This window comes from Papio anubis, chromosome 5, assembly GCF_008728515.1.
Source record: "Papio anubis isolate 15944 chromosome 5, Panubis1.0, whole genome shotgun sequence".
Taxonomy (NCBI): Eukaryota; Metazoa; Chordata; class Mammalia; order Primates; family Cercopithecidae; genus Papio; species Papio anubis.
Genome location: NC_044980.1, coordinates 147,583,274 through 147,609,889, shown reverse-complemented (window position 1 = coordinate 147,609,889; position 26,616 = coordinate 147,583,274). Strand labels below are relative to the sequence as shown.

The 26,616-nt window shown below is 38.4% G+C and overlaps 1 protein-coding gene across 1 annotated transcript; it reads right to left on the bottom strand.

Moving 5' to 3' along the window:
* Nucleotides 1-1,287: 1,287 nt before the first annotated feature.
* MRPL22 (mitochondrial ribosomal protein L22) lies at nt 1,288-26,616 on the bottom strand. Its single transcript, XM_003900418.4, has 7 exons — nt 26,527-26,616; nt 26,400-26,448; nt 16,718-16,835; nt 12,188-12,253; nt 11,382-11,459; nt 8,507-8,576; nt 1,288-1,573 (listed from the first exon to the last, which is right to left on the bottom strand). Exons 1-7 carry the CDS (start codon nt 26,552-26,554, stop codon nt 1,362-1,364), a joined length of 621 nt encoding a protein of 206 aa, XP_003900467.1. The 5' UTR covers nt 26,555-26,616; the 3' UTR covers nt 1,288-1,361.

The window sequence follows — 26,616 nt, the reverse complement described above, 5'->3', positions numbered from 1 at the left end:
GCCCGCCTCGGCCTCCCAAAGTGCTAGAATTACAGGCATGAGCCACTGCGCCCAGCTAGAAACCTACTTTAAATCATAGCTCTGATATTTACATGCTGTGTGACTTGTGATAGTTATTTGAATTCTGTGTGCTTCAGTTTCTTCCTTTGTAAAGTGGCAAAACAATACCTACATTTGCAGGATGTTGTGAAGAATTACGTAAAATACTAGCACAGACCTTGCAAATATTAAGTTCCCAGTAAACAGTAACTATTATTAACGCCACCTTAAAACATGGCACTAAAACTACATTCTTCATTCTCCTAGAGCCTATTCTCAAAGTGTAGTCCCCTACAACAGAATTACCTGGAAGTGTTTGTTTACAACATAGATTTCTGAAACCAGCCCCTCATAAGACCTAGTGAATTGAATCATTGGGGGTGGGGCCCAGAAGTCTGCATTAACAAGCAAGCATCCTTGATTCTTCTTTTGCATACAAAAGTTTGACAAACATTGGACTAGGGCTGTAGACAAAGAGTGCTTCTTCTTAATGAAGACGTGTATGAATAAGAGGGAAGTAGTGTTGAACACTCTAATTTGAAACTAACAATTTTCTGCTAATAAAAGGTTGAGTGCCACCTACTGCCTCATTTTAGAATGCAATGCTGAGATTGGTTCAATTCCTCTCTCAGTAATTGAATTTACCCTGAAAAATAAATCAATCCTAAACAAGATATCCAAACAATATAAAGCACTGTTAGAAGAAGAAATAAAAACAGGCTTTACTTAACCAAAAGAAAATTTTCAAAGTTAAAGGTTTTTGGAGTTTTAGATTCGTATATCTAATAAACTCCTGTAGTTTCAAGTTACTGCTAAAACAGTAAAGGAAAATATAATTCTTGACTCACTCACCTGTGCCAACAGTGAAAGGAAAAACAGTACCACTGAAAGCCCTAAAATACTGTAATGAAACAACATGCAGCCACTCTAACTTCCCATGTTCCCAAGAGAAAATTAAGTGAAATAAAAACAATTTTCTTACCTCATAACACACTACTCAAGTCCAGTATCAAAACAGCCACCTGCAGGACACTAGTTGGAAAGTTAACATTCCCTTTCAAAGTTACTCAAAAAGCCTTTTGAAATATAGTTTGTTACTATGTTTAAAGCTGACTTGCCTTCCCAAGTCGCAAATGCATACAAATATGCCCAGAGGCTCAAAAGAAATGGGCAAAGCCTTATAAATAATCATATACAACTAGCAGTTATACACTGTTTCAATAATTCAATGAGAAATCATAAAAAGCATTTGTCTTCAATTTGTGTTTATTTTTAGAAAATAAATGGCAAAATATATACACTGTGGAGTCTGAATCTCCTCATCATAGAGTGTGAATGATGGTCCGGTTGCGAAGCTGCTGAATATACTCTTTGGCATGGTCAACTGCCGTCTTTGGTGGCTCAGGTGGAGGTGGGGGCCCTTCCACCAGCTTCACAAAATAATGGCAATAAACTCTCTCCATGATCCCAAAGTAACCTCTGCCATGGTAGCGGATGCGTTTCAGGCACTGGCCTCGTCCTGAGGTAGACTCAGCTAAACGGGAAGAAAAAGAGAATTACAGGAAATGAGTGTTATCCACAAGCCTGATCAGCTGAGCAATTTCTGTCCTTTCCTTGACTGGATTCTGAGATTACATGGGCTCACTGGTTGGCTACAGCACGCTTGTCTCAAAACAACCATCTCCTGAACATTAAGGACCAGGCACTATTCTAGTGTTGGAGAGGTAAGAGTGCACAAGACTGGCAAGGCCCCTGCCTCCAAGCAGTTTACATTCTGGAGAAGAAAAATGTAAAATAAAATAATTTCAGTTAGTGACAAGTGCTGTGAATAAATCAGAACCAGATGACAGACAATGGTGGGGTGTAGGGGACTTCAGACTGGTAGCGTCAAGAGGCATCCCTGAGAAAGAGACATTTGATCTAAGGCCAGAATGAATCATCTATGCGAATATCTAGGGGCAGGGTACTCCAAGCAGAGGAAAAAGCAAGTGCAAAGGCCCAATGGTGGGAACGTACTTGGCTTGTTTTAGGAAAAGAAAGAAGACGAGCATGCTGAAGCATAGTAAGCAAGGGGAAGAGGGGCACAAACAAGGGAAAGAGATTAGAGATAAAGCCAGGTCAACATTACACAGGACGCTGTAGGCTCTGGCAAGGAGTTTTTATTTTATTCTAATTGTGATGAGAAGCCACTGGAATCAATGGCTCCCAAATGCTGGTTCTCTGACAAGCTACATCAGACTAACCTAGGGAATGTAATTAAAATGCAGATGCTGAGACTTCACCTCTGTGGATTCTAATTCAGTATATTTGGGGTGAGCCTTGGAAATTACATCCTGGGTAAACACCCATACCACAACTCTCCCCAGAAATTCTGATTCACAGCCAGTTTTAGGAACTTTGGCACAAATGCCCCCTCAGCTCCCCTTCCCACTTCTGTATATCAAAATTTGACCTTGAAAGTTTAAAGAAATCTTTTAAATAGTATGTAAGGGCCAGGCACAGTGGCTCACGCCTGTAATCTCAGCACTTTGGGAGGCCAAGGCGGACAGATCACCACAAGGTCAGGAGTTCGACCTTGGCCAACGTAGTGAAACCCCGTCTCTATTAAAAATACAAAAAATTAGCCAGGTATGGTGGTGGGCACCTGTAATCCTAGCTACTCAGGAGGATGAGGCAGGAGAATTGCTTGAACCCAGGAAGCGGAGGTTGCAGCGAGCCAAGATCCACCACTGCATATCAGCCCGGGCAACAGTGCAAGACTCCGTCTCAAAAAAAAAAAAAAAAAAAAAAAGAAAGAAATTACTTAAGAAGAATTGTTCACCTGTTCACTCACAGTAACTCAAAGTAGTAGCCAATCACCTTCTACAATTTTCTGAATGTATTTAGTCAGCTACTTGTTTAGTTAATAAGCCTTTTAAAAAGGTAAAATCTACAGAATACATATTAAATTATCCATTTCAACACTCATCATTCATATACACTTACTGTGACAAAACTTTATAAATATAGGGACTATACCAAAGTATGCACTTGACAACTCTCTAACTACAACGTCCTCTAGTGAAGTGGGTTTCAGCAGAAGCCTGCTAGCTTTGCCAAAGCGAAAGCCAAGAATGAAAGTGAAAACTGCCTAGGATCTAAGTGAGATAGGGAAAGACCTACTGCCCTTTTATTAACTTCATTTAGTGGGCACTGAAAAAGTGAGTTTACAAATTTCCAGAGACAGCAGCATTACACAAATCACTTTATAAGAAAACACCATCACAGTGCGTCCCCTGGATCAACCTGACTAGCAGAAACCTACAAATAAGAACAGTGAGACCAGAAAACTTCTAAAAAGCATTTGACAAATGTGATAGCTGCTTCTATCCCAAATCACTTCTCTATCCAGCTTGAGCACCAATTTCCAAATATTCAGTGGATCACTAGATCACAATGATCAATCCCATCAGGGTCTACATCGGCTCCCATTTCCCCTCTATCTCCCCAAAACACAAACTTACAGAGATCTGCACAAAAGCAGAAGCTCAATGCCTGCTAAATGTCAGTCATGATTCCATCTTAAAGCCATAAAAGATCACCTGCATATCTTAAAGCCATGATGCCATCATTTCTTTATGTCAAAACAAAAACATTAATTTTTCTAAAACATCCTAAGATTCTTTAATACACTGTAATGAAAATACCCAACACAGCCACCCTGAGGTGTAAATGAAATCGGGACTTAGAGCATAGCTGCCAAACTGTATTCTGGTTCCTCTCCTCCACTCTCCTCCACTAAGTCCATATTTAGGGGTTTCAAACTGCTTTTTTGTATATGGAACCATTTCAAGTAAAATGAAACAATATGTAGAAGCCTGATGTATAAAACACTGTAATGCTGATCTGTTCTTATTGAAACATGGGTCAAGGAAGACCCAAAACTGTGCCATTCATTCACTCAACAAACATTTTTTAGTTCCTACTGGGTACCAGACTCTGTCCTGGGCTCCAAGGATATAGTGTGACCAAAATATCAAGGGTCCCACTCCTAGACACCCCACAGAGCACAACTGCAAAACTACCGCTTATCGTTAGTAGTTTTAAAACACCATCTTATTAATGTAAATCTCTTACCCAAACCTCTTTGATATAGTTTGAACCAAATGCACACCCTGCCATGTTCAGTTCTCTGGAATACAGGCCCAGTCTACCCTTCTCATTTTATCTACTTGAGGTCAAACTTCTACTTCCTTCACACTGCTCTCCTCATTGAACTACACTATTACTGCTTATTCCAACCTACGTACCTCTGCATGTATGGCTACCCCACTTTAAAAATCTCCTCTTCTCCTGGACATTCCTCCAGACTCCCAAATGCCTATCTTCAAATGTCAATTTTTTCTAGAAAGTCTCCACAACTATTCTAACCCATATTGATCTTTTCTTGTCTACTCCAACAATACCATTTGTCTGTATTACTCTTTTTGGTCCCAAATTATATGCTGTCTTTATAAGCATCTGTGTTTCATCTGTAAAAGTCACCTCATCAACCAAACTTATACTCTTTTTGTATTGCCCCAAAAGTTCACAATCCATAGGAACAGAAATAATTTTGCAATACATCATCTGCTAATTAATTTCATTTTTTCAATACAGAGGTCTCTGGTAAATCTAATCAAATTCTGAAATAAGTTTCAAAGTTTTTCAAATACATATAATACTAATGGTACATGGTATTACTATAATTCAGAAGAACATTGTATGCATTCTTCCAAAGAAATACTACTGTCAAAGAACTACAAGTGTTAAATGTTTTAAAATGACACAAAAGATATAACATCACCTATTTAATGTGGATAGTATGCACACAGAAAGTACTCAAATATTTTTTGAATGAAAAAAAACATTAAGATATCTCAAAAGTGAAGACAACCTGTGTTTTTCTATAGATAATGCCCAACAAGTGTAATGAATTTAAAATATTGCCAATATTTTCAGGCCAGGCGCAGTGGCTCACGCCTGTAATCCCAACATCCTGGGAGGCCGAGGCGGGTAGATCACCTGAGGTCAGGAGTGCGAGACCAGCCTGGCCAACATAGTGAAACCTCATCTCTACTAAAAATACAAAAATTAGCTGGGCGTGGTGATGCATCCCTATAGTCCCAGCTACTTGGGAGGCTGAGGCACAAGAATTGCTTGAACCCTGGAGGCAGAGGTTGCAGTGGGCTGAGATCGCACCACTGCACTCTAGCCTGGGTGTAGAGTAAGACTCCGTCTCAAAATAAATAAATACATAAATAAATAAGTATATATACACATAGCAAATATTTCCTATTAGTAGTATTTAGGTAAATACAAATCTTGAAATTGTAACATTAGAAGCCCTCCCCTCCCACCTTCATCACTCTTAGCCAATAAGACTGATGTACAAGGTCAGTCATCACTTTCCCTAAAGTGATTCACTTTAGATGCCATGAATCACTAAGCAGAGACATTTTGTTAGTCCATGTCCACTTGCCAAGGTTTACTCACAGTGTCATTAGTCATCGTTATAAGTTGGAAAGGGAAATGAACTTTCTAAATCTATGTTTATGCAACACCAGGTATTAGCTTTAGACCAATGACAGGCATTTGAAAGAATTACCATATAATGAGAACATATGCTATCAAAAAAGCACTTCCTTTAAAATGCCTATACTTATTTCAGGGTACTGAAAGAACCATTGCTGAACCAAAATAGTAGCCAATAAGTAACTAGTCTTTCAAAACTCTAACAGAAGTTTATGGAATGAAATGTTTAGGCCTTTTCTAAGAACACGATAAGATAAATCGGTTTCCCACATTTTATGGTTAAGAATCAATAGTTTATTAAACTATTGATTATTATTAAGCTGTTTATTAAATAAACAGCTTCCCAGGCCTCTCCACTGGGGTTTCAAGTCCAGCGGGTCTGTGCCGAGGCCTGGGAATCTGTATTTTAAATAACAACCTCAAGAAGATTCTTAAGAAGCAGCTTGACAAATACAGAGATAAAATGTCTGACATATCATACTTTTCCTGAGGGTACTCATCTCTTTTGATTATGGAATTATGCATCAAAATACTTAGTGAATGAAAAATTTTAAAAATCATAATATAAATCCAAACTTATTAGCCCTACTTAAGTGATCAACACAGAAGTAGATGAAAAGAGAGTACAAGTAAGGCAGAGATTTTTCAGCAGAAATGTGCAAAAGAACTCTGGATTAAAGGGTCAGACAATGTGGCTTATGCCTGTAATCCCAACACTTTGGGAGGCTGAGGCAGCAGGACAGCTTGAAGCCAGGAGTTCAAGACCAGCACAGGCATCTAAGTGAGACCTCTATCTCTACAAAAAATTTTAAAATTAGCTAGGTGTGCTGGCACGTGCCTGTAGTCCCAGCTACTCAGGAGGCTGAGGCAGGAGGATGACTTGAGACTAGGCGTTCAAAGCTGCAGTGAGCTGTGATCACACCAATGGACTCCAACCTGAGTGGCAGAGCAAGTCATCTCCAAAAATAAAGATAAAATAAAGGGCTATTTATCTAGGATTGGTTAAGCATGTTTTTGCTTAATGGCAACAGTGGACCCTGTTCCTTCATTTGGAACAACAGGATTAAGCTCTTTATCCTATCTCTCTTTACTACAATTATTGAAAAGGATTTAAAGACGGTTATTGAAAAAGGCTTAAAGACAAATCGTATTTCATTTGTATCTGAAGTCCATTAGAAAGTCTATCAGCTAAGAATCTCATATTCCTGTGAAACTGCATAAAATTAATTAAATTTGATTTGATATTCTGAGTCAGAGCAGGAAAAATCACCAAGAGGTTTTTAAGCAAATGGTCTTGCTCCTCATCACTTCCAATGATTCCAAGCCCTCTCTAACATTATTTATTCATAATGCTCCCAGAAGAAAATGCTTATGATTAACTACTATGACCCTGCATCTTCTGAGTTGCCATTTTGATTTCCCTCTGCATCTCTGCATGTATCAGAATAAAATTATACAAGATTCAGCTTTCAAATAAAGCATTTCAACTGAAAATCAACTAATTTGAATTTCAGGAGGTGTGGTGGCCAGCATCAATTCCAGGTGAGTTGAACTGAGATTTTAACCTAACCAGCACAGAGGCTATGTGAAAAAGTAGAATTTAGATAAACATTTTTCACTCTAATTGTTGAAAAATTATAAAATACAACTAATTCCCCCTGTAATGATTCAGCCCTTTCTGCTCCATCTGGAGAGTAGCTGTTCCCCATATCTTGAATTTAACATAGCTTTCAGCTAAATAATCCTTAGATATGTAGGTGTGGCAGATTGAGAAAATTTTGCTTCAACATCATCTTTGATTATAAAACTGCTGAGGTTAGGAGTAATTGCTAGGCCGGGCGCGGTGGCTCAAGCCTGTAATCCCAGCACTTTGGGAGGCCGAGACGGGCGGATCACGAGGTCGGGAGATCGAGACCATCCTGGCTAACACGGTGAAACCCCGTCTCTACTAAAAAAATACAAAAAACTAGCCGGGCAAGGTGGCGGGCGCCTGTAGTCCCAGCTACTCGGGAGGCTGAGGCAGGAGAATGGCGTGAACCCGGGAGGCGGAGCTTGCAGTGAGCTGAGATCCGGCCACTGCACTCTAGCCTGGGCGACAGAGCGAGACTCCGTCTCAAAAAAAAAAAAAAGGAGTAATTGCTGCTGTAGTGAGAAAAAAACAGTAACTCCAACCACTGCTCCACTTTCCCATGGTGCTGGGAGGAGGCAAGAGAGCTTTGTAATAAACATTAATCTCCTTCTCGGAAAAGAACTGTGTGAAGGTCTGCAGCAAAACAATTCCTTACATTTGTACAGAACATCATGCTTCCCAAAGCATTTAACTTACATTAATTTAATCTGATGTGGAACAAGCATGTAAAAGCAGAGATAATGCTTCAGGATGTAGTAACAAGGGAACAAACACATCTGGGTCATCTGAGCCTTCCAAGGCCCCTTGGCTTTTACAATTCAACAGATCTTCCATTTTGATAATTGGAAGGTTAAATTACAGGACACCTTTATGGATTAGGTACCTGGCTTGGCACATTATAAATAAACATTTTTTAAATGCACCTGTGATTCTTTACCTCCTTCTGGTTGACAAACAACTTTAAAAATGTGTTATACTATTTGTTATAATATTACAATTAAAGTACCACTCTATGTACCAGTCTTGTTATCTATTATTTAATAATTATTAGCAATTGGTTTTATGATCTCAGTCTCATTACAGAACAGGTAAAACAGTACAGTTATTGTCATTTACACTAAATTAAAATTGACATGCATACGGCTGAAGAATAAGCCATTACTAGCAATTTTCATTGACAAACCAAGTCCTGAGGAGTTAGGTATTAAAGACTGTTGTTAGATAAAAAATATGGCGTTACTACTGGAAGACATTTTCTAATGCTAAGAATATTAAAAATCTTACCTATATATAAATTGGACCTGAATTCCACATTGTGGTCTCTCACTGCCATATCTTGTGCTTCTAAGAGAACCTTAAATAAGAAAAAGAAAAGCATTTAATTGGCTAACCCTGAAGTAAAATGGAATTAAGTTTCTCATCTCTCATGATCTCTGTACTATGACGGCTCATCACATGCTTCCATAGTCAATTTTAAAAAGAGAATATCAAATGATAAGAGTACAAAGGAGACGGGAGCTTTCCTTCCTTAGACCAAGAATTGTAAATGCACAGAACACAGCCCATCCTACTAAGTTTTAAATGACGTGTGTAAGCTATAAAGGAGATAGCGGCGCTTGTAAGCAGTACTCTTGGGAAGGAACATTACGTCTCTGAGTCAGAAACTTGTCAAAAAGTTCCCAAGGCCAGATGCGGTGGCTCACACCTCCGTGATCCCAGCACTTCAGGAAGCCAAGATGGGCAGATCACATGAGGCCAGGAGTTTGGGACCAGCCTGGCCAACATGTCAAAACCCCGTTTCTACTGAAAATACAAAAATCAGCCAGGTGTGGTAGTACATACCTCCAATCCCAGGTACGTGGAAGGCTGAGGCTGGAGGATCACATGAACCCAGGAGGTGGAGGTTGCAGTGAGCCAAGATTGCACCACTGCACTCCAGCCTGGGCAACAGAGACCCTATCTTAAAAAATAAACACAAAGTTCATGAAACTCAATAGCTTAATCTTACTGAGAAGTCTTAGCTGGGATGGTGGCTCATGCCTATAATACCAGCACTTTGGGAAGCTGAGGCAGGAGGATCGCTTGAGGCCAGGAGTTCGAGACCAGCCCATCTCTACAAAAGTAAAAAAATTGCTGGACGTGGTGGCGCACACCTGCAGTTCCAGCTATTTGGGAAGCTGAAGGATGAAAATCCCTTGAGCTCAGGAAGTCAAAGCTGCAGTGAGCTGTGATCGTTCCATTATATTCCAGCCCTGGGCAATGGAGTGAAACTCTGCCTCCAAAAAAAACAATAATCTAATTAAAAACTAGAATAAAATAAAAATTCTTAAACTTTGGATGCAGAGTAACCTTTAACATCAGACAAGTAGAGAAAATCATACTTGATATAGTAATTTCCTTGAAGAGGTTATCAAATTTACTCTCCATGGATATCGAATTAACTTCCTCCAGAACACATTTTTGTAAAAATACAAGAACACATTTTTGTAAAAATATGACAATTGGGCCAGGCGCAATGGCTCTCCCCTGTAATCCCAGCACTTTGGGAGGCCGAGGTGGGCAGATCATGAGGTCAAGAGATCGAGACCATCCTGGCCAACATGGTGAAATCCCTTCTCTACTAAATATTCAAAAATATTAGCCAGGCATAGTGGCGCACATCTGTAGTCCCAGCTACTCAAGAGGCTGAGGCAGGAGAATCACTTGAACCCAGGAGGTGCAGGTTACAGTGAGCCAAGATTTCGCCACTGTACTTCAGCCTGGGTGACAGGGCAAGACTCTGTCTCAAAAAAAAAAAAAAAAAAAAAAAAAAGACAATTGTCAGAAATAACAGAAACCAGATCAAAATTTTATGCCTTAAAAGATAAAGAATGTAGTACATGGCTGGGTACACAACGAATACTTGTAAATGCATTCTGCATTGAATTAAATATAGCAAAATCATAGCATTACAAAGGAACCTTTTAGAAGTCTGAATCTATCAATCTCAACTATTTAACTATTACCACTAAACTGAAAGGTATGAACTGACTTTTGGTAAGAATTAACTGAATATATAGAAAATAATGTTGATATCCCCAGATGGTAAGGCACAATAATCAATACAACTTTTTGTAACAAGACTATTAAAAAAGAAAAATAGGCCAGACGCAGTGGCTCACACCTGTAATCACAGCACTTTGGGAGGCCGAGGTGGGCGGATCGCCTGAGGTCAGGAGTTCGAGACCAGCCTGGCCAATATGGTGAAATCCCATCTCTGCTAAAAATACAAAAGTATTACCTGGGTATGGTGGCGCACATGTATAGTCCCAGCTACTAGGGAGGCTGAGGCAGAAGAATCACTTGAACCCAGGAGGCGGAGATTGCAGTGAGCCGAGACCGCGCCACTGCACTCCAGCCTGTCCGACAGAGCTAGACTCCATCTCAAAAAAAAAAAAAAAGAAAAATATATATGTAATAAAAAAAGAATATTCATGTTCCTAGAATGAGTCACCACAATTACCGTCAGCACATTTGTATCTAGTGAATTAGCTACATTTAGAGTTGGAAGGATCTTTAGGAGCCATCTAATCCAATCCCACATAGTTTAGGTGAGAAAAATAGAAACTGACTGGTTAAGTGTCTTGCCCACAGTCACAAGAAAAAGATCAGAGAAAATACTAGCGTCCAAGGCTCTTGAGTTCCAGTCCAGGGCTCTTTCCATTAAGTTACAAAATTATGTAGTTATAAAAATTCTCCTTTATAGGAAAAAAAAAAAACTTTGAAAAAATATACCTTGAAGTTCAGCCTTGCTCCAAGAAATAAATAATATATATACAAACACAGATACATGCACACAAATATACACGTATATGTATACACATATATGCACCAAGCCCCAAATCATTAAAAATTAAGGTTCATCACATCATAAGCAGTAAAAAACGGATAAATATCTGGTGGAAATAAAAGCATCTCAGGAAATAAACACCTAAAGCACACAACATTCCTAAGCATACATACATTTAATAAACTGAGCACCTTAAATCTGTATTATACAGAGTATACATTTACAACAGAAAATGTATTCATAATTTAGGCTAAGCTTACTAATAATTGCAAAACAGCTGCATTCCCCAGTTCCCCATTCCCTACCACACCCAAACTAATTAAAGTTTACCTCTTTAATTATTTTGGCCCCTTTTTTGTCACTGAATTCCAAGTGAGCCAAAGCCTGGTCAATAGACATTCCTCGTATCTAGAATTAAAGGGTGAGAGACAAAAGAAAATAAATTAGTTTACAAAGTCAATGTTTCCTTTTTAATGAAAGCCTTACATGATTTGAGTAACTTCTAAAATCAGTGAATTGAACCCAAGCAAAAGAGAAGAAAACAAGTTTGAGAGGAGATACTATTCTCTAAATGATACTAAATGATACAAGTTTGAGAGCAGACACTATTCTCTAAAATGAAACAAACATTTTAACCATAAAACTGAGACTGTAATAGCTTCAATAACATTAAAGGACAGCAAACATGACAGAGACCACAGGTTGGTAACGACTACGCTAGGCATTCAAGGCATCTCCTTCTCCTATAGGATAAATGTTATGTGTACATCTGATGATTCTGTCTCCCCTCATCTATGAATTTCATTTCCTAGGGGAAAAAACATAAAACCAACTGTTTTAAAACAGGTTGAATCAAGTTTACAGATAAATAAGTAGGTTCCCTGGATTCTCTGGTTATAGCCAAACTCCTGATGCCTTTTAGTATCTATCTATCCAACGTGATTTAGTTTCTCAGAAAAAGGTGAAAATTAAGGAAAATCACACATCTCTGAACAATCATTCTTTTGGTTACCTACCAATTGTATCATATTCCTCACAAATCTTTTTTATTTTTCAAATCCTGGGATGAGGGTTGGGGAGGGGAACTCATAGCTTCTTTCCTAAATTATTATATGGTAATAGTCATTGTAGCTTACCAATTTTGCCAAATACCACATCTTGTCTTTGCTATATTTTATTTGTCTTCGACAGTGGTAGATTTCCTTACAAATAGGAAAACAAAGGACAGAAAGAACATTTTAGCAGGTTTATCACAAAATGGCAATAACATAAACTGTTATTAAAGTTTTTACTTTCTAGGCCTAAAGAAAATGCTGTCATAAGAAATAGAAACATTACTAAGAATTTAAAGATTATTTCCCTCTACATAAAGTTGTATTTTTCCAAAGTCTCACTATGTTAAAAGATTACTAAGGGAGAAATAGAAACTATACAATGGCTGGTTTGTGTCATCACTTGCAACATTTCTATCCAAAGAAATACTAAAAGATTTAAATTAAAGTATCTTGAAAACATTTAGCTGATTAAAAGAACAAAAGAAAAAGTACAAGAAGAAAAAGTTCAGTATTAATGAGGAGAAAAATGGCAAAATGGACAAAATAAGTGTTTTCATGTGAAAAGCCAATATTCTAGGTGTTTGGTCAACAGCATAGGTTCTAGAATCAGACTGACTGGATTTGAATCCTAACTCTGTCATTTACTAGCTACATAATCTTGAGCAAGCTACTTAACCTCTCTCTAATTTTCCTCTTCCGTAAAATAAATAAAATGATAATTAGAGGGAAATAAAATAACCTATTCCAAGAAACCATTTTATAGTGCCTGGCACATGGTAACTTCTCAGTAAATGTTAGCTTTTATTATCTTCTATTTAAAGTGGTAGGTATGTCCTGTTTAATTACAATGTATAGTTCAAAAAGCACATTCCGCTCATTATTTCATTTAGTCTAACTCTATGAGTTGAGAGACGAAACATTTTACATAAACTGAAAATCAGAGAAATCAAGTGACTTAAGACCACAGGTTTGCAAGAGACAAAGTTGGAATTCAAAGAACAGAAAAAGTATAATACACCTGATACAATGTCTAGCACATCTACTTTCAAAAGTTCTTCTATTGACTCTAAAACCCACTTTCTTTCCACTACTATACCAAACTGCCACTTTAAAAAAAAAAATTAGAAAACATGTGTTATGGGAAACTGTAGCAAGGAGGTCTCAAAACTTTCTAACATTCTGACTCCTGCTGGACATTTTCAAATGCCTTAGAAAGAGCAGTTTTCTCAAGTGGCCATCTTTTAATATGTGGCAGATTTCAGCTGCAATAGAAGCAGACAGCCTGAAACTATAGCAATAGCCTAATTACATTTTCAGCAATAAAGTGTCCTGGGGAGACAGGGAGAGGAAAGAACTGTCATGACTGATAATAATGATCTGCAAAAATTAATCCACTCAACGAAATCTTTTATATAGAAAAGACCCTTTAATTTGTGCATTCTTGTGGTGGGATACCTTTAAACCTTAATTTTGTATGATTACCCTCAAATTTTACACATATAAAAACTTGTAATCCTGACCAGAGGATGGCAAAAAGGAATGAAGTGTTTACAAGAAAGGCGAAAATGACTCAATCATCCTCTTCCAAAACTGAAAAAAAACCTCAGCATTTACTTTGGACAGGTGAAATGTCTAAGGGCACTTTCTAAAGATAAAGGAGGCAAAGTCTCAGTACGTAAGTATCAAGCAAATAGATAAAGTAACAAAGTTGGAGGTTGGAAGGCCTAGTTATATATCTCTGCCATTAACTGACCTATACAGCAAATTAGATAAAGTGAGGATAGGATACGTAAAATAGTTATTCAAACGAAATAAATGTATGTCTAAATTATAAAATGTCTAAAACAATAACTTTTAAATAAATCAATTTATTTTTAAATGCATACAATAATTCAAATGAGGAAAAGGTGTTACCTAGTAAAAGTTCTGGCCAGGCGCTGTGGCTCATGCCTGTAATCCCAGCACTTTGGGAGGCCGAGGCAGGCAGATCGCTTGAGCCCAGGAGTTTGAGACCAGCCTGGGCAACATGACAAAAACTCATCTCTACCAAAAATACAAACATCAGCCGGAAGTGGTGGTACGTACCTGTGGTCCCAGCTACTCAGGAGGCTGAGGTGGGAAGATCTCTTCAGCCCAGGAGGTCAAGGCTATAGTGAGCCATGATTGCACAACTGCACTCTAGCCTGGGCAACAGAGTAAGACCCTGTCTCAAAAAAAAAAAAGTTCTAGGCCAGCTGCAGTGGCTCACACCTGTAATCCCAACACTTTGGGAGGCCAAGGTGGGTAGATCACTTGATGCTAGGAGTTTGAGACCAGCCTGGACCACATAGAGAAACCCCATCTCTACTAAAAGTACAAAATTAGCTGGGCATGGTGGCACACGCCTGTAACCCCAACTACTTGGGAGGCTGAGGCACAAGAATCGCTTAAGCCCAGAAGGCGGAGGCTGCAGTGAGCCGAGATCATGCTACTGCACTCCAGCTGGGCAACAGAGCTAGACCTTGTCTCAAAAAAAAAAAAAAAAAAGGTCTTATTAGAGCTTTATGAGATTCCGATTCACATTAATGTATTATTATCAGCATGTTGACTAATTCATAAATTAAAAATATGTCTCATATAGAAATGGTTGTTGGGGGAGTGAAGAAAAAGAGGAAAAATAAGAAATGGTAGCTCAAAGAGTTTTGACACAGTCTCATTATACTTTTCATTTATTTAACATAGCTTTTTTCAAAGACACTGCAAAAGTAAACTCAAGCCCGAATTAACAAGGTGTGACTATCATAAACAAAGCCCTTTAATTTCTCTCTGGCTCATTTTCTTTATATGAAGCCCTATATAAGATAAAATCTACATAAGAATCTATATTCTTTGGAAATTGGTGCTAGCTAAACTACGAAGTTAGTCTTAAAAATATGAGGACTAGCCTAAAACAACTCTACATTGGTAACATTTATTTTAATTTACTGCTACGTGGTTTGTTCGCTATCCCATCCACTATTATTTATTGACTATATATTCTAATGCAAAAGATCAGACTTAGGTAGAATGGTAGATATTACCTGGCCCTCTTTTCAGCTAGAGATAAAACTGATTTTAATAATGGTTGCAGCTGGCAGATTGGAAATTCTAAGAGACATTGTACATTATAGCACAGTATTATGAACTATATGGCCAGTGAATAAATTATTCCTGGTAAGTTAGGTATTTATGAAGGGTATCGGTATTCCCAGTCATAAAAGGTACAACTGATATACCAATATTAAATTACTAAATACTATTTAAAGTCAGACAATGTTCATATTTCCCAAATGTCATAATTTATCCCCCAAAGGATTACTGAAACAAAATCTGTGCAAAATAGAGAAATTAAGGTTTTCCAAAGTACTTATATCAAATTGAATCAAATGTCTTCCCACAGGCACTTGTATAAGAAGGATAAACGATACAAAAAAGTTAATCAGAATAGTTTCATTAAATACAACACACAACAAATTACTGAACTGATAGTGTTCATCATTTGCTAGAGTTAAGCAGATGACATACTACCAACTATTTGCGTTTTGCCACTTGGGATATATCCTAAAGTACATTTTTTAGTATTTAAAGATATAAAACAAACACACAACAAAATTGTGCTGTTAGATTCTGGACTTGACAAATACTGTTATAATTTATTTCCAATTAATAACTGATTCCAAAGAGCTCAGGTAAGAAGCAAAAAAAGTTCATTAGTTACAGAAAATTTTTTATTTATGATATTTGTGCAATTATGTAACATTTCATTTAGTAAATTTTGGTTAATTACATAATGGAGACCAGCCTGGCTAACATGGCGAAACCCCGTCTCTATGAAAAATACAAAAATTAGCCGGGCGTCGTGGCAGGCGCCTGTAATCCCAGCTACTCCAGAGGCTGAGGCAGGAGAATCACTTGAACCTGGGAGGTGGAGGTTGCAGTGAGTCAATATCATGCCATTGCACTCCAGCTGGGCGACAGAGCAACACTTTGTCTCAAAAATAATAAAATAAAATAAAACTAACAAAATGGAGTTAATACTTAATAGCCTAGACTGACAAATCTTTCAAGTTGTGACGTCATGACAAAATATGAAAGTTGAAAAGTTATTTGTTTATTCTGTGCAGATAACGATAAGATTAATCTCCAGTAGGAACCCAATGATTAAGTTCAAACTTTAGGTTCAAATTGCAAAACAAACAAGCAAAAAACAGTGTGTCTATATTCAAATATATAACACTGGAAAATCATATACACAATTTAAACATTGGCCAATAGTTTAAGTCATTCTTGCCAACGCTATATGCTCCATCATTAAGAGCTCCTCAGCAAGCCTCTCAGAGTCAAAAATCAGTATGTCTTAAACTATGAGCTTAGTTTTAGAGTTAAGGTCCCTAATACAGGAAGTTAAGTAAAGACAAATAAGTAAAGAATAACAATCCTTTTCAACTATCAAAGAGATAAATCTAGTACATCTGTGTCAATTAGAGCAAACGGTTGTATAATTTTTTTAAGACAGAATAATAAATCATTACTAATCACTTAAGAGTAAGAACATTACCAGCTTTAAGAAATTAGTTCTACCCACAAACTTACTGCTGGTCTCCGAGGTTCTCCAGGCAGTTGCGGGGGATAGACAATTTTATTCTTCTTCTCCCATTTTCGAGAAATGTCAAGAGAAGCACTTGTGTGGATATATGATTGAGGTAAAACACTGAAATGAAAGAAGCCTATAAAACAACAGACACTTAGGGGACCTTTTTATAGAGTTTACATATCTTTTGAACCATATCAGCTCCATTTTGATGAAAACAATTTAAGGATCACCTCTAAATATTCTAGAGGTATTCATTAATAGAGACTACTTTTAAAGATAACAAAGAGCCAGTTACAGAGGCTAACAAGAGAGAAAGTAAACGCACATAAGTCAAACCGTTAAAAGATATTAACCCAAGATTTCTTGCCCGGACTGGCCAATAACACTGTCTTCTATAAGTCACCCACTCCTAAGAAAGATTTAGAGAAGACATAATGAGCTCTCTGACCTGACCTGTAAGATTGCCCAACTTTGTTGAGTAACTAAGACAAATGCACAAAACAATTAGAAGACAATATGAAATCACATAACTAAAATATAGCAAACAGCAGAGGATTTCAGAGGTGACTTCAGGTGAATCTTGAACATCCTTATCAATACGGCTTGGCTCCGTGTCCCACCCAAATCTCATCTTCAATTGTAATCCATACATGTTGAGGGAGGGACCTGGTGGGAGGTGATTGGATCGCTGGGCACTTACCCCCATGCTGTTCTCGTGATAGTGAGGGAGTTCTCATGAGATCTGATGGTTTAAAAGTGGCAATTTCCCTGCACTGTCTCTCTCTCCTGCTGCCTTATGAAAAAGTTATCTGCTTCCCCTTCACCTCCCCCCGTGATTCTAAGTCTCCTGAGGCATCCCCAGCCATGCGGAACTGTGAGTCAATTAAATGTCTTTTGTTTATGAGTTACCCGGTCTCAGGTAGTATCTTTATAGCAGTGTGAAATGGACTAATACACTAATTATCAGAGGAATGGGGCAACGACATACATCATCTATGCAGAGGTACAGAGTTGGGAAATAAGAGGAGGTCTGACTGAGTCAGAGAATTTGTTAAGTATTGGAAAATATTGGTAAGGTCACTGAGGCTAGAGTGGTTGTCTTTGAATGCTAAACTAATGGGCTGAGACTTGATGAAGATCCCAAATTCACTATTCCTTGACCTCTTCCCCCACACTTCAATTGCTTTAATAATATACAACTAGTCATTCTCCCTCTCTCATCTTCCCCAGCATCTGCTACTCCCCTATATCACTAAATAAAATCATTCTTGAATGGTGTGCTAGTTTATCTTCGACTTCCCAATGATTTTCATCCTGCCAGAGCTAGTTACCAAGTCTTACAGATGCTTCCCTTGAAATCGTTCTCAAATGCTTTACCTCTTCTCCATTCTAATTGCCACCATCCTATATAGCAATAGCCTCTAGATTGATTTCTCTTCCATCAACTTGCCCAGTTCCAATCCATCTTTCTCTGCTTGAGTACTAAATGAGTTACCCTTCTATAATTCAGAGCTACTCATGTCATCCTCCAGCTTAAAAACCTCTGTTGAAATAAGCAAATGAATAATTATGTAATATTCTAATGCTATCCTTTTTTTTCAGTGTCACTGAGTACTGGGATTCTTGGTATGGAAACAAGCAGAAGAGGGTCAGCCAAAATCCAGTAAGTACTAGATCTCTCCACTGAAAAGGTGTAGAAGCAATGACCAATCTAGTAGCAATTAGCACCCCTACTTCCCAGATTACAGTCTTGAAATATCATTTCCTATTGAAGAAAACCAAAACTTCTGGGAGAAATGGTTGATTGCAGATCTCAAGCAGATAACATACCAAATCAGCCTAGAACATCTTGTCATATCAGAAAGCAAAGAAGCCATCAAAGATTACCAAGGTCATGTCAAAGGCACTCAGGAGCCAACTTGTGGATGCCCAACAAGTCAAAGATGGGACAAGCCAAGCATTAATGAGGACAATAACTATAGTAGTTATTGTCCTTTAAACATGAAATATGTTTAAAGCCATAAGTTCATAATAAAACCAGGAAAAATACAAATTAGTTACCATTAGAAGATGCTAGCGAGCCAACTTGTTATTTTAAAAACTGGTGAATGAAGAAGAAGACAGGACTTTATCCTGTCTTTCCTATACAAACTGTACCATTAAGTTGCCAAGTAGTAGATGAGGAAAAGTTTGACTTGTATAAAGTTAGTAATGAAGGAATAGCAAATTATAATAGCATCATCTTGTAATCCTTAATAAACTAATGGATAAAGGAGGTGTTATGTGCCTCCTGATGGAAGAACACACCACCCACCATTCACAAAGTAATCTTTCCTGCCCAAAATGAAACTGGGGGCTCAAGCCCCTAGATTCAGTATAGGAAACAGAGAAAAGAGAACATGTTATGTAATATCATGGGGATGCACTCGGTAAAATCCAAGGTATGGAAAACGCTACAAAACAACCAATTGTCTCCAACAAATAAATTACAAGAAAAAAAAAGAGAGGGTTGAATAAAAAACTCACAGAGTAAGAGATTTAACAAAAATACCAATTAGTTTCAATGTGTGAACTATTATAATTTAAAAAGTATGACAGTTATGAAGCCATTGGAAGTTTAAATATCAAATGAATATTTAATGCTTTTTAATGAGATAATAGTGAAACATTTATGAAAATGATACAGTGGGGGGAGTGTTTCAAAATATGATGAGGGAGAGTACAGGTTATAAATAAGATTGGCCATAAGTAGTAAGTATTGAAGTTGGGAAACAGACACATGGAGGTTCATCAGACTGTCTACTTTTGCATATGTCTGGGCATATCCAAATAAAAAGTTAACACAGCAAACTTTGGTATTTCCCTACTGCCCCCAATAGGAAGTCCAAACTCTTTAGTAAGACACGGAAGGCCTTTCGTAATCTAGACCCAACCTGCCCTTATGGCCTAGCCACATAGATGTTCATTGTTCTCTGAACAAGCTTTTACTCAAATTGTTTTCTCCTGCCTTATTATCTCCTGAATGAAATGCTTATCCTGTTTTTAGTTCTAGCTCAAACGTCACCTCAATGTGAAACATCACCTAATCCGTTCTCTGATCACGATTCTCACGTTGTCTTAATACTTTGTTCTTGCCGGTCATACAGCAATGACTCGGACCACTGTACTATCATAAGTGGCTATAACAGAATGAGTTACTGTACTAAGTGTACAGATGTTGCACATTTAAAGGGCAAGTCTGACTTTCTTCGTATTCTAGCACCAAGAACAATGTCTGGTACGTGGATACTGAGTAAACATTTAACTCAGACTTATACCCTCAAAGTGGTTGTATATTGGCATATTCTCCTACAAATATGCAACTTGGAAGATTTACTTGGCAAATGAAACCTTTGTTTTTAGTCTTCAAGCCATTTAGATCAAAGACTCAAACAAATCTATTTTTCTAGTGTATCATATTTACCCCAAGTTCACTATCTCCTAGCCTAATATCAAGATTAGTGCCATCAAAATACCTAACAAAATCTGTACCTTTGCCTTCCACATTTAGGTTCCAATGTCTTAACTGAAAAGCACAAAATTAGGATACATGATGTATGAAGGCGTATTTTGCTAATGAAATATAAGCCAGGTGGTGACAGCTGAGGTTACAGAGTCAAGCAGACCTGGGTCTAAATCCTAACTCTAATTTACTAAGTGAATGGCCTTTGGGAAGTCACATAACTTTCTGGGACTCAGTTTTCCCATCGGTAAATAGAGTAATAATAATTACCTCATAGCCTTCTTAAGAAGCTCAAATGTAAGTAAAATACTTAACCTGACACTTAAAAGGGCTCAATAAACTTTAGATATTATTACTTGTAGAATGAGAAGAATAATACCTACTTAATATTATTGATGGATTAATAATTAATATAGTGCATCCTACAATGTCTAACCCATGATAAACACTGATGGCTAGTGTCATTTTTTAAATTAGGCCCTTTGGCCAAGTATGGTGGCTCATGCCTGCAATGCCAGCACCTTGGGAGGCCATGGTAGGAGGACTGTTTGAGGCCAGGAGTTCAAAACCAGCCCGGGCAACACAGCAAGACCTTGCCTCTGTTTTATTTGTTTATTTTGAGACAGAATTTCACTCCCATCACCCAGGCTGGAGTGCAACGGTGCGATCTCAGCTCACTGCAACCTCCACCTCCTGGGTTCAAACGATTCTCCTGCCTCAGCATCCAGTGTAGCTGCGATTACAGGGGCGCACCACCACACCCAGCTAATTTTTGTATTTTTAGTAGAGATGGGGTTTCACCATGTTGGCCAGGCTGGTCTTGTACTTCTGACCTCAGGTGATCCACCCATCTCAGCCTCCCAAAATGCTAGAATTACAGGTGTGAGTCACCATGCATGTGTGTTTTTTTTTAAAAGGGTATAAAAAATAAAACAAAGTTAGGCCCTTTGAATAGTTAATCTCTCCTGTCCCCACTCCCCAAATCAGTCCTGTGAACTATAAGCTTTAAATACACAATTTCAAAGTTTCTTCTCAAGTTTATAATCATAAACGTTTATGTTTCTATGTAGTTGTAATTAGTGAGTAGGGTACACTATGTTTGTCACCTCTTTGGACCTTAGTTTCTTTGTCTGTGAAAAGAGGAATTGGACTACATCATCCATAGGGCCTCTCCTAACCTTAATTCTATCACTCACCTCATCACCAACAGCATGACAAAAACATGAACCCCTTTGCTACAAACCGATCTGAAAGATATCTTGAGTCAGGCCCATACCTGCTGTGCCCGTCGAGCACAGTACCTTGCGCTCTTCAAATCTTCGATACATATTTGGTGAATTAAATATGTTGCTTCATAAATTAAGCATACTATGAATTAATAATGTCAAAGCTTTCTGAATTCTTATAATACTTTCAGGACTCAAATAATTCATAAACTGAATTATCAAGCAAAGACCAAACTACCATAATCAAATTAAATTAAAGTATTATTCCAAATGGGGTACTTAATTTAGAAGTATAGAATATTAAATCAAAAGTTCCTATGTGCCCTCTCCTGGCCAGTTGCTGGAATAACACTCAATTAAAACAAAATGAATCAACCTTAAAAAAGAAAATACAGACAAAATCAAATTCTAATTCTAATTATCAGTTCCTCATCCGAGAGTGACCTAAGTATCTCTGGTCACTTGCTCTTCTTTGAGACACTTTCTTGAGTTGGGTTCCAGGACACTTGGGGTTTTCTTCTTCCGTCTCTGGCTACTCCCCCACAGTCTCCTTTGTTGTTTCCTTGTCTCCCTCCCTGGTCTGTAAATGTTGGCTGCCTCAGGCAGGAACTAATCTTTGGACTCTTTCTATCTACACTCCCTCCCTTGGTGAAGTCAACCAGCTTTGCAGCTTTAAATATTATCCATGCATTGATGACTCCCAAATTTACATCCATTCCTTGCACTCTACAAACTCATATACCCAATTGTCTACTCATATCTCTGCTTGGATGCTTACTGAACAGCTCAGATTTAACAAACCCAAAACTGAGCTACTAATATTCTCCCCAAACTTGCTCCTCTGGCAGTCTTCCTAGCTCAGTAAATGGTTAACTCTACCCTTCCAATTGCTGAGGTCATAAACTTTGGTGTCACCCTTCTTTCTCACACCTCACATCCAATGCATCAACAAGCTCTGTCAGCTGTGGTTAACATACTGCCAGAATCCAATCATTCACTTACCTTCACGGCCACCCTAATCCAAGCCACCATGATCTCATACCTGAAATATCCAATGGTCTCTGCTTCCATCCTTGCTCCCCATCCCCACCCCAGTCTTTTCTCAACACAGCAGCCAGAAAGAACCACTCATAAACATAAATCAGATCATATTACCCCAATGCTCAAAACCTTACAATAATTTCCCACCTTGCTCAGAATAAAAGCCGAAGTATTTACAGAAAATACTAAGGCTCTATACGATTGATGACTCCCCCTTCCTCTCTGACCTCATCTCCTATCACTGTCCCTCTCCTTTTCGTCATTGTTCCTGACAACACCAGGTATGGTTCCTTGGAGCTGTCGCACTTACTGTTCAATCTGTACAGAATGCTGTTTGCTCAGATGTTAGCACAACATGCTTCCTCATTTCCTTCAAATCTTTACTCAAATACTATCTTTTAGTGAGGCCTTCCCTATCTAAAACTACAAGTTCCTCTCTCAAACACACATACTTCTTATTCCCAATCTCTGCTTTTATTTTCTCACAAGCAGATGTCGCTATCAAATATACTCTATATTTTACTTATTTTGCTTATTTGCCCCCCTTACTATATTGTACACTCCATAATGGCAAGGGATTATTGTCTGTTCCTGTTCCCTGCAAAATCCTCAGTGCTAGAATAGTTCCCAGCTCAGAGCAGGCACTAAATACATATTTGTAGAATCAATGAAAGAATACAGAGACAGGTAAGGTAAGAGGACTGAGTGTAAATAACTATGCCAAAATTTTACACACAGTTGGAAGCTGAGGAAAGCTTAAGAGGCTATGCCCCATCTAAAGGGTGGTACAGCTGAACATGGTGGCTCACACCTGTAATCTCAGAGACTAGGGAGCCTGAGGTGGGAAGATCACTTGAGCCCAAGAGTTTGAGACCAGCCTGCACAACATAGTGAGACTCTGTCTCTTAAAGAAATTTTTTTTTGGCTCGGCGCGGTGGCTCACGCCTGTAATCCCAGCACTTTGGGAGCCCGAAGGGGTGGACCATTTGAGTCCAGGAGTTTGAGACCAGCTTAGCCAACATGGTAAAACCCCATTTCTACTAAAAATACAAAACTTAGCCAGGTGTGGCAGCACGCACCTGTAGTCCCAGAAAATATTTTGTTTAGATCCTCACTTTGACATTTAACTGTGTAACCTTCAGTAAGTCACAAAACTTCTCAAATATATGCATCAGTAAAATAGGAGGCTTGGAATTCAAAAACTGAAAACTGTCAAGTCAGCTAACAAATAGAGCCTACAGAGTAATCCCAGCACTTTGGGAGAATGAGGTGGGAGATAATTTGAGCCCAGGAGTTTCAGACCAGCCAGGCAATAAAACAGGACTTCGTCTCCACTAAAACTCAAAAAAAACAGGTGTAGTGGCGCACGCCTGTGATCCCAGCTACTTGGGAGGCTGAGGTGGGAAGATGGCTTGAATTGAGGCTGCAGTGAGCTATGATCATGACACCACACTCCAGCCTGGGTGACACAGCAAGACGTTGTCTTTAAAAAAAAAAAAAAAAAAAGAATTTTTTTTGAAAAGTATATATATATATATCCTGCAGAAACGTTTTATTTGGTCAGCAGCACTTTTCTTAACCTAATTCAATGTTTTTAGATAAGGAATACACTCTACTCACTGCCACAGGCCCTCCTACTCTCTCATTTTACATAGACAACTTTCCTTAGTTTTTTTATTTCTAGTCTGGGGCCTATATGCAATTAAGTTTCCAATCACTGGCCAGGCACCTCATGCCTGTAATCCCTACCTTTGGGAGGCCAAGGCAGGAGGATCACTTGAGCCCAGGAGTTAGAGATCAAGCCTGAGCTACAGCAAGACCCTAAAAAATTAGCCAGGTGTGGTGGCATGCACCTGTAGTTCTAGCTACTCAGGAAGCTGAGATGGGAGCCCAGGAGCTTGAGGCTGCAGTGAGCTATGATCACAGCACTGCACTTCATTCAGCCTGGGCACAGAGCAAGACCCTGTCTCCAAAAAAAAGGAAAAAAAAGTTTCTAATCACTGAATCAGATTATATGCTAAGATTTTATATGGTTATCAGGAACATTATTTGTACCTTTCTACTTAGTTTTCTTATGGTCATTTTCCCCACTAGAAAATCCAAAGTAAGGATTCACAAAATTATGTAATAATTTCAGAATTGCAAATAGCCTTAGAGATTATCTAGTAAAATCCAACACTCTTGTATCATGACATAGAGGAAAAGACTAAAGGCAAACTGCTTAAGTTTCTTGCTGAGAGTTTCTTAATACAAGTTGGTGCAAGACAATTCAAATCAACATCAAAATATTTACCTTGTGTAAGACCTTATGCTGGAGCTCAACAATAAATAAATGTCCCTACCTTTCCAAGATACACAAGATACACAAGCTAGTAAAGGGCACAGACACATATACATGAAGCCATCATACAAGGCACACATACTAAAAAAGGAAGGAAAAATTAATTTCTTTCAGTTTTAGAGAGACCAGAGAAAACTTCCTGAAGGGAAAACATCTAAACAGAGGTTTGAATAATGGGTAGGACTGCTGTTATAGACAAGATGTAAGGGCATAGGAGGAAAAGCCAAGAAGCAAGTGAGTGCACAGTATATTCCAAAAAAGTAAGTAAATCAGCATGGTTGGGGGAAGAGTGATAGAAGATTACCTAGGAAGAGTACAGACAAATCCTAAGAGCTAGTGCTTCCTATTTTCTTCTTTAGCCCACCTCTTCATCCCCCTGGGACCCAAGAACTTAGAAAAAGGTTAAATATAATTGGGAACTCAGTAGTAATTTATAATAATAAACATTAATGGCAACTAGAATTCAGAGTGGGATTATCATGTGCCACAAACATACAAAATACTTCACATGCATTATCTTGTTTGAACTTCATTTTAAAAATCTATTAGAGCTACATGCATGGCATGTGCCTGTAATTCCAGTACCTCAGGAGGCTGACGCAAGAGGATTGTGTCAGCCCTTAGGTTTGAGACCAGCCTGGGCAACATAGCAAGACCTCATCTAAATAAATAAATAAATAAAAATCTTTAAATTTTTAAAAACCTAAGAGGTACTAATATAATGCTCATATCATAAAAGTGATAACTGAAGCTTATTAAGAATAAGTAACTTTTCAAATTCACAGTTAAAAAGCAGATTCATATACAACTCATCCGTCTGCAAAGCCTATGAACTAAACCAAAGTCAATAACAAATGGACAGATCAGAAAATTTACAATCAGATTACCAATTTTCAAATACCGATTTTTTAAAAATTAATTTTTGGGGAGAAACACAGCGACTACTTACCCTAACCTTTAATGAATGCTTTTGTCCTAAGGTTACAGAATGCTCTGGTATAAAGCTTCAAAATTTCCTACAACTGAGTGGCCTTAGGCAAGTTATGTTACGTTTGGGGGCTTCAATTTCCTTGTCTGAAAAACGGGTATAGCAGTACCTACTATGTTACGAGAATGTAGTTAAGGCATATAAACCTTAACTGTTACGAGAATGTTACGAGAATGAGTTAAGGCATATAAACCGCTAAACACAATGTCAGGTAGGACGTAAACCAGGGCTGTCCACAACACGATCCCTGCCCATGTAAGCAAGTAACCAGAGAGGTAACTTGAAAAGTTGAACGCTTCCATATGGAGATGGAATAGTCTAACCTTGTCCAGAAAGATCATAGTAGACGTTCAGAAAACGCATTTACAATGGCCTTTGGGTTATGGGTAATCCTGATATCTGCAAAGTTTATGCAATAAGGTGGCGAAAAAATAGAGTGACAAAGTAGCGGCACGGGCTGTCTCATTCGCCTCAGTAGCCCCAGAGCCTACAGCACAGCTAGGCACGCAGGCGCTCAGTTACCAACTGGCAGAATAGTCAAGATGCCTTGGGCCCTTCTGAAACTCCGAAGCGAGAGACTTACCCCAAGGCGAGCTTCCCCTGCCTCCTCAGGTTCTGTATCCATAACGCACCTGCAACATCAACACAAGCCGTCAATTCAGATTCCATCTCAACTCCCTTCTGTCGCTTAACCACTAAGAAATCCTTACCCAACTGTCCCAGGACCGCCGCCGCCATCTTCCGCCCTTCCGCTACGGAAGCCTCAAGAGTTCAAGCGCCTTCTGGACAGCACGCATGCG